General features: G+C 40.0%; 1 protein-coding gene across 17 annotated transcripts in view; it reads left to right on the top strand.

The window, feature by feature from the left end:
* Positions 1 to 12301, top strand: part of SYNE1 (spectrin repeat containing nuclear envelope protein 1) — a 472738-nt gene that overhangs the window by 383457 nt on the left and 76980 nt on the right. For all 17 annotated transcript variants that reach the window (XM_047860298.1, XM_047860302.1, XM_047860305.1 and 14 more), the window contains 7 exons: positions 137 to 319; positions 868 to 1014; positions 2968 to 3122; positions 3544 to 3691; positions 6167 to 6261; positions 9211 to 9445; positions 11624 to 11818. In XM_047860298.1, coding sequence (XP_047716254.1) covers positions 137 to 319; positions 868 to 1014; positions 2968 to 3122; positions 3544 to 3691; positions 6167 to 6261; positions 9211 to 9445; positions 11624 to 11818 — 1158 coding nt within the window. The remainder of the gene's footprint in view (positions 1 to 136; positions 320 to 867; positions 1015 to 2967; positions 3123 to 3543; positions 3692 to 6166; positions 6262 to 9210; positions 9446 to 11623; positions 11819 to 12301) is intronic.

Raw genomic sequence — 12301 nt, 5'->3', positions numbered from 1 at the left:
GGTGAAGGTGATTTAGTGTAATAAATCGACAAAGTAAGAACTGAGTGCTTCTAGACGTGTGGACCTTTGCTGATTATCAGTTTAAGGAGTACCCTTAGCATGTTGTTGCATAATGGCATATTTTCATCGTCTATAGGATCTCCTCAAAGGCTTGGGGACAGTGAAGGATTCCCTTTTTGTTCTCCGTGAGCTGGGAGAGCAGCTCAAGCAACAAGTGGATGCTTCAGCGGCATCAACCATTCAATCCGATCAGCTGTCCTTGAGTCAACGCTTATGTGCCCTAGAACAGGCTCTCTGCAAGCAGCAGACCATGTTACAGGTGTGTTATAAATCGGGCATTCTATAACATCTGAGCCTCAACACAGGAAAAGAAAATTTTTCCATCGTTGAGACCTTGCCTCTTTCAAGAGCAAAGAATTAAAAAGTAGACAAACTTGGAAGTTCCAGTGGGGACAAGGGAAGGTGGGAGTCTTGCACTGTCCTTTCCAATGTAATTTTGCCCCTGAACCAATGCCTCCTTCTAGAGTACTGAGTAAAATGTGTTCAACTAATAAACACTAAGTGGCTTTAATATTGACATTCATGTTTATATAGCAAGTTTTTGCCAAGAATCAGAATATATTTCTGTTTGGAAGTATATTTTACAAATAACTTTAGTTCATTAATAAATGGTACATAGGAATAATTCTGTTTTCAAAAAATTACGTTAATAAAGAGAAGAAAGCTTAAATCATATAGCCTTGTTTCTTTAGGAAAGGCATCTTGAGGATGGCACTTTGACACAACGATATGAAAAGTAATTTCAATACCCACTTACCCTTTAACTAGCTTTCTAAATATCAATTTTCTTTTGTGGGAAAAAAAAAGGCTGGAGTTCTTGACTATGAAACCTTTACCAAGAGTTTAGAAGCTTTGGAGGCCTGGATAGTAGAAGCGGAAGAAATATTGCAAGGGCAGGACCCTGGCCACTCTTCTGACCTCTCAACCATCCAGCAAAGGATGGAAGAACTTAAGGTAAGTGCTTTCAAATCCTAGCCCCAGATCTTCTATCTTTTGTCCTCAAAATCTTAAGGAATACTCACAACTCCTAAGATAGGCCTACTTTTTATTTTGAGCTTCCAAAGAAACCCTTGCCAGCTCTGTTTTCCTGGAGTGAGCACGCACTGATTTCACAGACTGTGGTGGGAGCCTGGCCAGGAGCAGCCCTAGGACCCCAGCTCAGTGCTGCTTCTCACCTCTTCCCATGCCCAGTGGGTAACCTCCTCCTTCATAGCCCATGGAACCTCCATCCCCGTCTCTACCTTCCTCTCCTGCACAAGCCCCCTGTCTCTCGGATCCTGGCAACAGCCTCCATGACTCTCCTTGCAGCCACTCCTCCCCCTCCAGCCCACAGCGGCCAGAATGATCTTCTTCTAAAAGGTTTTACCTAATTATGAACTATTTTAAACAGTCAGTAAATAAAATAATACCATAGACATGCCAAGTTCATTGTCTTTTTCCTCTGCTTAAAACCCTCCGCGGGTTCCCACTGCTCTCCCAGGGTGAAGACCGGTGTGGATTATCAGGCCCAGGGTACCTGGCTTGCACCTTCTTTAGGGCCTCATCCATCTCAACATCCATCACAGTGCTTCTGTGGAAACACACTATGTTCCCCTTTCCGGAATTCCTTTTTTGCCCCACCAACTCCCTTCCCACCAAAAGGAATTAACTTTCGGTCATTTTGTTCAATGTCACTCTCTTAAGAAAGTTTTTCTTTTGTTCACGGTCAGGGTCCCCAGGGACACACTTCCAAAGTACACTATTTTTTTTTCTTAAATTTTTTTTCATACCAGTTAATTATGTTCATGTGATCAGGTGACCACTGTTGTGGAATAGTATTGTGACTCTATTATTAGAAGAGTATCTTACAGTCTGTAAGCCCCATGAGGAGGACCATGGCATGTGAGTTTTGTTCATGTGATATCTGTCCATGGAAATTCTGCCATTTGGTTGTTAAGCTTTTGGCTTCAACACTTGGGAAGATTTATTCTGTCTGCAGGGTAATGAGCCTATTTCAGAGCATGAAAAGAGAAAACACACAGCCAAAGGTGTCCTGACATTTCCTTCCTCCTGTAGCTGGTTTCCTAGATGGGGTTATAGATGCCCACACGAAAAACAGAAAAGACAGCCTTGTCCTATGTTTGAGATCTGAAAGCATAGATGGCATTGTCAGCTGAGTCTCACCAACTTTGGGATTGGGGCCAAGGACCTAAAACTGAAGCTGTGAAATAATGTGTGGTGGCTTCCAAACTCGAATGGGATCGTGTTTCATCTAGCAAGAGGTCCACAGCTCCTGTTACCCAGACCTGCCACCTGCTAGCTGGGGGGCCTTGCGCAATTTACTTACAGATTCTCAGCATCTTGTCTCCCATCCTGAAATCGGAATAGTAGTGGTACTTACCTTATGGTATTGTTTTGCAAATGAGTTATTACCTGTAAAGCTCTTATAATAATACTTGGTTTATAATAAGTGCTTAAGGAATGGTAGCTATTACTATTATAGTTGTTGCTATTATAAATATTATTATTGGTGTTAGATAATAATGGAGCAGAATAGCACAGATACATGGAATATACAGGGTAAGAAATAAGCCTGCTCAGTCATCGGCATAATTTTCATCCTTCATCAGTTACCAAGAATTACTTATGAGTAAATAGACCAAGTAAATAATACACATAAACTACCTACATGTTCAGTGAAACCAAGTAAGTAGCTGTAAAAGCAATTGCAGCAGAAGCACTGGCAACTGATTAGGAGATGTAGCTCTTTTTTATTTGCAGCTCTGGAGATTACAAGTAAGTGGCCTAGAAATGCATAGGAGCCCAAAGACTGGCTTCTTCCAGAAATCTGAAGTCCACTGTGCAGCGTGAAAGAACTCTGCCTTTTCTTACCATAGTGCTAAATTGGCTTTTAAATCTTGCTTTCAGGGACAGATGTTAAAATTCAGCAGCATGGCCCCAGATTTAGACCGTCTAAATGAGCTTGGATATAGGCTACCCCTGAATGATAAAGAAATCAAAAGGATGCAAAATCTGAACCGGCACTGGTCTCTGATCTCCTCTCAGACAACAGAGAGATTCAGGTAGAGTAACCAAGAGATGTTTTGGCCACTCTGGTAGATCAGTAGAAATAAGTGCATGGCTTGTGTACATTTATAAGTTCCGAGTCTTTCCAATGATACTTACAAAATTTGAACCGGAAGTGGCAAATTCAGTGAAATGGTTGCCCATGGCTAAGGTACTAAAAATTGTTTGAATAAAAAAACTTAAAAAAGAAAACTCATATAAGAATATATTAAAGATACATACATAATTTTATCATTCTTAAAACTTACCACTTTAAACTTTTATTCTTTTTCTTTTTTTAATTTTACTACCTGAGGTGAAAACTTTGTGGTGGTCAATTTAGAAGTAGAGGCAGAGGATATTCATTTAATCTAGTTTTATATACTAACAATATAAGAACAAAAACATAATCCTATTCTTTTTCCTTTGGTCTGTCAGTAAGTTGCAGTCGTTTTTGCTACAACATCAGACTTTCTTGGAAAAATGTGAAACATGGATGGAATTCCTGGTTCAAACGGAACAAAAGTTAGCAGTAGAGATTTCTGGCAATTATCAGCATCTTTTGGAGCAGCAGAGAGCACATGAGGTAGGTTATGCCAGTGGGTTTTCGGGTAATAATAATGCCATGTGGAGGAGTTCAAACACTGTATCTTGTGTTGATAGCTCTTAAGCTTGGAGTTTTCCCATCTTAATTACAAAAGTGTGGTCTAGTTCTTTGCTTCCATAGTTGGCTTTAAAAATGTGTCAGGCGTCAATATCCTGTGATGTATACTGCCGGAATTGTGGTAAAAGTCTCCTTATGGGGGGTGAGGGGTGGGGAGAGGGATCACGGGTGTGTGCGGAAGGAATGCAGAAAGACAATTTTTGAATTGAGTTACATACTACGTTAACATTGCCAAGGCTAGTTGATTAAGAAATTATGCCTTGATCACGAGTCTTTGATAAATGAAAATTGTGTGTTCTGTAAAAAGCATTTCCGTACCAGATATCTCCAAGTGTACCTCTTGGTCAAGACTCATTATAATTATCTCTTAAGAAACAGTGAAGAGAGAACTGTATGCGAAAAGCAAAATAATTAATTTGCTATTAGTCTCGGTTTCCTGGTATAACTAAATTGTCCCATATTTATGAAATATACGCAAATGGAGAGAGAGATAGGATTTACCTAAAAGCAGAGAAAAGCTTAATGCAGAGCTTGAAAGAGAATGAAACTAGGGGCATCTAGTTGAGCACTGGACTCAACTAGACTGGACTCTTGATTTCACCTCAGGTCATGATCTCACAATCGTGAGATCAAGCCCTGCATTGAGCTCCACATTCAGTGTGGAACCTGCTTAAGATTCTCTCTCCTGCTCTCTCTCTCTCTCTCTCTCTCACTCTCACTCTCACTCTCACTCCATCTCTGTCCCTCTGCCTATCTCCCCAGTTTGTGTGCTCTTGCTCTCTCTCTCTCTCTCACACACAAAAAAGAATAAAACTAATTTTAAAGCATTTTCCTTAAATTTTAAAAATAGAGAATTTAAAAATGTAGAAGGTATTTTTAAGTCCATTTTTATCAAGGTGACTTAGAATGGAATAAAAGACAATGAATCAAAACTAAAGCCAGCTATCACTTTATATCCACTATGATGACTATGATGAAAAAGACAGCATGTGTTGATGGGGGTATATAGAAATTGGAATCCTCATGCTACTGGTGGGGATGTAAAATGGTGAAGCTGCTTTGGAAAACAGTTGGACAGTTCCTGAAAATATTAAACAGAGTTACCATATGACCCAATAATTCTACTCTTAACTTTATACCCAAGAGAAATGAAAATATGTGTCCAGAAAAACTTGTGCAAGAATATCGTCCATATCAGTGTTATTTATAGTAACCCGCAAGTGGGAACAACTTAAATATCCATCAGCTGATGAATGAATAAATAAAATGTATGTATTTTATATCCGTCCATGGATATTATATATCCATCAGCTGATGAATGGATAAATAAAATGTATTGTATTCAGCAATCAAAAGGAATGTGGTGATGATACATACTTCACATGGTCAACATTGAAAACATTATGCTAAGTGGAAAGAAGCCAGTCACAAAAGACAGGCAGGATGCTATTTACATGAAATATCCAGAGTAGGCAAATGCATAGACACAGAAAATGTTAGTGATTACCTAGTGCTCATGGACTGGGAAGAAATGGAGAGTGATTGCTGAGTGTGGAGTTCTTTTCAGGGTAATGGTCTAAAGAAAATAGTCTAAAATTGATTGTCATGGTGTGTGCCCAACTCTGGGAACATAGTTAAAGTCCTTAAATTATAGACTCTAAGTAGGTGAATTGTTAAGGCATGTGAATTATTATCTCAATAAATTTGTTTTAAAAACTGTGGAAATAATTTGAAAAACTTTCTGTTAAATTTTTTTAGCGAAAAAATTTTATTAACCAAATTAAGTTAAAAAACAGTGAGTTAAAAAATGCGAGGTTTTAAAACCTTTTCAACTTTCTAAAAGATCTTAAGCTATTCCCTATCTGAAAAAAAAACAGAATACTAATTATGTGTTGACACTTAATGTTATTAGGTGATTTTGAAAGAAGTGAAACATAATTCTACCTTTAGTCACTTAGTTTTACTAAACAAAAATGAAACTTTAAATATATCTTAATTGGTTGTTTAAAAATATATTATTTCGGGGTGCCTGGGTGGCTCAGTCGGTTGAGTGTCCAACTTGGGCTCAGGTCACGATCTCGCGGCTTGTGAGTTCAAGCCCCGCGTCAGGCTCTGTGCTGACAGCTCAGAGCCTGGAACCTGCTTCAGATTCTGTGTCTCCCTCTCTCTCTTTGCCTGTACCCCACTTGCACTCTGTCTCTCTCTCAAAAATAAATAAACACTAAAAAAAATTTTTTAATGCATTATTTCTATACTGCAGGATTTTACACATATCCTGATTCAACTGGAAACATTTTTCAAAGCTTTGCTAAAACCAGAATTTTTGGAAAGTTACCAGAAAACTGGTCACTGAAATTGGGAACTCTAAAGTATGTTTTTCTATTTTTCAAATAATAGTTGTTTCAAGCAGAGATGTTCAGTCGTCAGCAGATTTTGCACTCGATCATTATTGATGGGCAGCGTCTTCTAGAACAAGGTCAAGTTGATGACAGGTAGGATCCTTGATATATTATTATGAAGAAAGTTTCCAGTGAATTAGTTATTTTCTTTTTAATGATCAGATTAGAGGGCATGTATCTAATCTTCCTAAGGCAATTGTGCTGCAATGGAGCCTCAGTAATTGAAGGAGAGGCTTGTCTGAATCTCGGAAATGAGTGAGTATTGAGTCTTCTTTAAGAACTGCTATTATATTATATAAAGGACATAGAGTAATTGGAAATCACCTAGCCAACCTTCTCCAGACCTCTGCAGGAGACTGGAATTAATGAATAGATCAGAACAAATTGTATCGATGATGTATCAATGGTTTATAAACAGGTGCTTCTAATATTCTCATACAGCTACAGAAATTGTATCCTCAAGGGAGCATAGAGATCACTAGATCATCTCTCTTACTTATAGATGAAAACTTGAGGTCCAGAAATGTGAACTGATGTGACCAAGGTCACTCAGCTAAGTAGCTGGTTTTTAGTCAGGACCAGACAGCTTTCCCATAGCATGGTAATTCCAGGTTTGAGAATGGTTTACTGCCTTAAGGCAGCAGACACACAAACTGCAATCCTGCTTCCTCTTCATTTACTTAGCAGATTGCCTCTTTATTAAAAATGAAGAGGCAAAATCTAGCTCATCTTTTGACTTCTGGTATGTGAATTGACCATTTCATACTGTGTTTACATTTCCTGAGAACAATAGCTAGTCTATTGCATGTACTTTATGTGGTGATATTGGAGTATAACTGCATTTATTACATAAAAACATCTCTCCCATATTAAGGCCCAGTAACCGTGATTAGAATTAACTTAGTGTTGTTTTCAAAAATGAAAAAACAAAAAACAAACAAACAAAACAGAACATAAATCATTGTTTTTACTAAGAGGGTTTTTTTTTTTTAATGTTTTGGAAGCAATTTCAGTTTTGAGTGGATATTTCTTTGGAGGTAACATGGAACATTTTCATGGTCATGCTATGGAACAACAAAATATGATAACGTATTTATTCTTTTCTAAAAAATTATGTATTTAAATTCAAGTTAGTTAATATACAGTGTAGTATTAGATTCAGGGGGACAACCCAGTGACTCATCACAACCCAGCAATTGAAAACTACTAGGTAATTATCCAAAGGATACAAAAATGCTGAATCCGTATTTATTCTGTTCAAAGTGAGCCAGACTTAAACATGGGCTTTACTGAGAATTTAAGGCCTTCAAAATAAAACAAGTTCAAATTCAATTAGCTTATTCTTTGCTTTAGCCTCCCTTTATCAACTCTATAACAGTATTATAAAAGTTTAAGTGAGGAAGTAAAACAAAATTTAAAAATCATGTACAAGCCAACATCTATTCAATTGTAAATTTTAACAGTTAAGGAGAAACACCAAAAAGAAGAAAATGGGAGGGTTGAACCAAGGATAATTCTCAAAGTTGAAAGGAAAAAAAAAAAAATTTGGATTAGAGCACAAAAGCACCAGATTAAGAATGTATTGTGTTTTAAAAGTTCATTTCTAAATTTCATGTTGAGAGTTCAAGTTCAGCCACAGAAACAGTGTCATGTGTTAAGTATTTCCTCACACTGGCAGGAAGCTCAGGACTGTTGAGGACAAGGGCTCCAAAGACATAGTGGATGGTGGCCTGAGGGGGAAAGTACTGTGGGAGGGTACTTTTCATGTTGCAGGACGTTCTCAAGTCCTCCAGTTAAATGTTTTCGGAAATGATGGATGCTTGTAACTTCTGGGGGAGTTTCATGAACCTAATTCATCACATTTGATTCTACTGCAATTAGATTATTAATATCAGAATTTCCTTTCAGAAGCAAGAAGCACCAATAATACATTTGGTTTACAAAACCAAGGTGTATAGTGGGCCTAGATAATGAGAGGTGTCAAGAATGTAGGGGTCCAGAACAGTCAGTCAAGCTCAGATTGGAAGCCACCCTCAAGAGGAGAAAATAGTATATGGAAGGGAAGAAAAGCAAAACTTACGTGATAGAGAAAAAACAAGTGATGTTACACTTTAGTATTCAAAGGGGAATAATGCTCTAATCTACAGAGAAATTCATTCTATTTGATATAGGACAAACGAATTGTAGAACCACAAATTAAAACTTCATAGAGAACTACCAACCCCCTTTTTAAGGTTGAAAACACAGATGTAGGAAGGACAAACTAAAAGATCTGAGATTATTTAGCCTGAAGTTAAGAACACTTACATAAAACTTACTCTTTTTAAGTATATGGACAACCTTCATACAGCCAATGATAACTAGATAGTTTGCATTTTTCTAAGAACAAAATGAAGTAGGCTTAACATGTAGAGGGGACGATCTAGATTCATATGTAGAATAATTTGCTAAAGATTAGGGCTGTTTACTGTAAGAGAATACAGAGAGTTTCCAAGGACAGTTTTAAAGAAACATTTTTAAATAACATGGTTTTATTTAAGTGGCTTATGATTCTGGCTGAAATAACCCCGCGTTGTTCATCCAAAGTGGCTTATAATTCTGGCTGAAAACTGAAGTGCATAAATAAGTTTTGGTCCTCATTTTCTCCCGCTGTAGCACAAACAAGATGTCGCCTCCTGCTGCATACACTTCTTAGGGTTTGGGCACATTCCCGTGGTGTCACTACCCAATACTCCCTGCCTCTTGTGTACTCAGGGAGAGAATAGATGACAGTGACTTTACAGATATGCCTTTAACCTGTGCTGAGACATGAAAATACTCACTGTTTGCCAAAACCAATAGTTTGACTGCTATAAATTTTAAAAATGACTTGAAATAGACCCAGTAACAGATCCTGGAATGATATTTGAAAACCTCTGCCTTAACTCACTTCTCAGGGCTTAGGGTCACCAAGCATATCCACATTGTGTGTAGACATGTCTGATTATGAAAATGTACCCAGGGTAACAAAGTTTCCTCCCTATGTAATTATTTCTGCACCAGGGATGAATTCAACCTGAAACTGACCCTTCTCAGCAATCAGTGGCAGGGAGTGATTCGCAGGGCCCAGCAAAGGAGGGGCATCATCGACAGCCAAATTCGCCAGTGGAGGCGGTACAGGGAGATGGCAGAAAAGCTTCGTAAATGGTTGGTTGAAGTGTCCTATCTTCCCGTGAGTGCTCTTGGAAGTGTCCCAATACCACTGCAGCAGGCAAGGACCCTCTTTGATGAAGTGCAGGTAAGGTGCAAAACACACGGTCTTTAAACCTCTTCTGTGTTTCCACTGCACGCTTTACCCTCGCCTCAGTTCTTCGCAAGGATTCTGGAGTGACACTGGAATGAGGACAATCATTGTTCCCGAGTGTCAACAGTAACACACAATACGATTGCATTACAAAGCCCGTGTATAGTGATGACACTCTGTCTGGCCGGGCCCAGCTGCTTACAGACCCTCTCCACTTTCCACACCAGTGCCTCCCAGCAGCTCACTAATCCCCAGCATGGAGGCAAAGACAATGGCCGGGAAAGGAACACTGCATTGATTATACTCACGAGCAACGTAAATGTGTAACTTAAGCATTCCGGAAAAGATAAAAGTCTAGGTCCTGTCTGAGCTTTTTGTCCATTCCTGGCTTGGCTCCTTACTTCCATCTATCTGGGAACTGGGGACTCCAGCCCCTTAGACAGATACGTCCTAGTGCTCTTATCAGTGCTTCCCAGTATGTATTATGGTCTCCTTTTGCTTTGGCGGTCACTGCTCTCCGCTTTCTTTCTCCTCGCTTCTCTGGGAGACCTCATCCACACATGTGTCTGCCTGCTACCAGCAGAGAAGGGCCAGCGTGGTATCTTCCAGTCCCATCTACCTCCTGAGCTTTCAACTTATATATTCAGATTATATATGTGTGCATACAGACCTAGTATGCACCATGGGTTCCAGCTTCCAGCAGGGCCTGTGATCTCAGGACCAGCCATTCTCCAGCAGTCCATTTCCCACATCCCCAGCTCAAGGAAATGTCTGGCAGCGGCTAACGCTTCTATCACTTGGACCCTGGGAGGTGCCCTAGAGCTATATTCTTTGCCTCTCCCTTCCCATATCTAATATATTCCCACTGCCACTGCCTTAGCGGTGCTCATGATAGATGATAGCTTTCTTCTTCTTCTTCTTTTTTTAATGTTTACTTATTTTTGAGAGAGAGACAGAGCATGAGTGGGGGAGAGGCAGAGAGCGAGAGTGAGATACAGAATCTGAAGGAGGCTCCACGCTCTGAGCTGTCAGCACAGAGCTGGATGCGGGGCTTGAACTCACAAGATCATTACCTAGGCCGAAGTTGGACGCTTAACTGACTGAGCCACCCAGGTGCCCCCATAGACGACAGCTTTCTAACCTGTTAGTATATCCAATATATGCCCACCTGCCATTCTGTCTTCTACCCTCCTGCAAAGTGTTGTAATCCAAACACATCACTTCCTTGCTTAATATTCCCCTGTGAATCTCGGTCACTTCCACTATTAAAAAAAAAAATGCCTTTGCAAGCGTGGTCTTGTGTCCTCTTCTGCCGCTCTATCACACGCATACTGCATTCCCCCTGAAAACTGCATCCAGGATCCTGAATTCATCATCTTTATCTCAATGGCAAATTTTCCCATCTTCATTTCTCTGTGTGGAAGGATTCCTCTGACTGACTCCTGGCCCTCCTCACACCAGGTCCTTCTTTTTTTTTTTTTTTAAAGTTTTTTATTTATTTATTTATTTTTGGGACAGAGAGAGACAGAGCATGAATGGGGGAGGGGCAGAGAGAGAGGGAGACACAGAATCGGAAACAGGCTCCAGGCTCTGAGCCATCAGCCCAGAGCCTGACGCGGGGCTCGAACTCACAGACTGCGAGATCGTGACCTGGCTGAAGTCGGACGCTTAACCGACTGCGCCACCCAGGCGCCCCTAGGTCCTTCTTAATCTAGTCGTGTTCCTATGTCTCTAAGACTCATGAAGCCTTTTCCCTTCGAGGAAGCCTGTCTTGCATCCACATGGGTTAGATATTTGAGCACTGGTCTTTCTTGGAACCGGTTGTTTGTATCAAACAAGTGTCCTAAATGTTTTCGGCAGAAGAAATAAAAAGACCATAATAAAACTTAAAATAAGTAGGAGTGGGTTCCCTACGCATCAGTCTCATGGGGCAGTTTTCATATTGCATTGTGACTGCATTGAATTTGGGGACAGAAACTAAGCCTCCCCCTGTCGAATCCTCACTCATGTGTATATATCGCTTCATTCATGCCCAGAGTACGCGCTCAGTAATGTTTGTTGTATCGAGGGGGCGTGCTATGTATGAAAACCCGTAGGGTCGTTTAAAAATCCTTGGAATAGGGATATGGTGAAGAAAAGAATGAGAAAGTAAAAAGCAACGGTTCCTTTCAGTTCAAAGAAAAAGTGTTCCTGCGACAACAAGGCAGCTACATCCTAACAGTGGAGGCTGGCAAGCAGCTTCTGCTCTCGGCCGACAGTGGAGCTGAGGCCGCCTTGCAGGCGGAACTTGCTGAAATCCAAGAGAAATGGAGATCGGCCAGTGTGCATCTGGAGGAACAGAAGAAAAAGCTGGCCTTCTTGCTGAAAGTAAGTTCATCTCCTTCCTCCTAGAGACCTGATGCAGTTTAAGGAGCCACACAGGTAGTTGCGCTGCTTCCTCCTGTTGTTAGCTTTTGAATCAGATGATGGGAAGATTAACTCACACCCTGCAGGTTTTGATACCCTGTGTCTTATTTAAGACTTTGTCCTGTCTTGCACGAGCTGGAGAAGTTTCCTAGTTTTCAGCAATGTGTCTTGCAGAAAAATCCCCCAAATAAGTAGTTTTAAGTCTAATAAGACTGTCCAAGTGATGAATTCTGATTAATGGTCCGTGCTAAGCCAAGAACCGTGTGATGACTTTATAAATCCAAACAGGAATGCAAGGAGTAGATTCCACTCCCTGATCTGAGACTCTAAAGTGGTTTTTAAGATTGATATCTCTTATTTTAGAGCAAGAAAAACCTATCCAAGAAGATACTCTTGATTTCATTTTCACTTATCCAAGCACGTTGCTATGAGATAAAATTCGGG

The sequence above is a fragment of the Prionailurus viverrinus genome, chromosome B2, assembly GCF_022837055.1.
Source record: "Prionailurus viverrinus isolate Anna chromosome B2, UM_Priviv_1.0, whole genome shotgun sequence".
NCBI lineage: Eukaryota > Metazoa > Chordata > Mammalia > Carnivora > Felidae > Prionailurus > Prionailurus viverrinus.
Note: the sequence above shows the minus strand (reverse complement) of the source record. Positions and strands in the feature narration are given on the sequence as shown.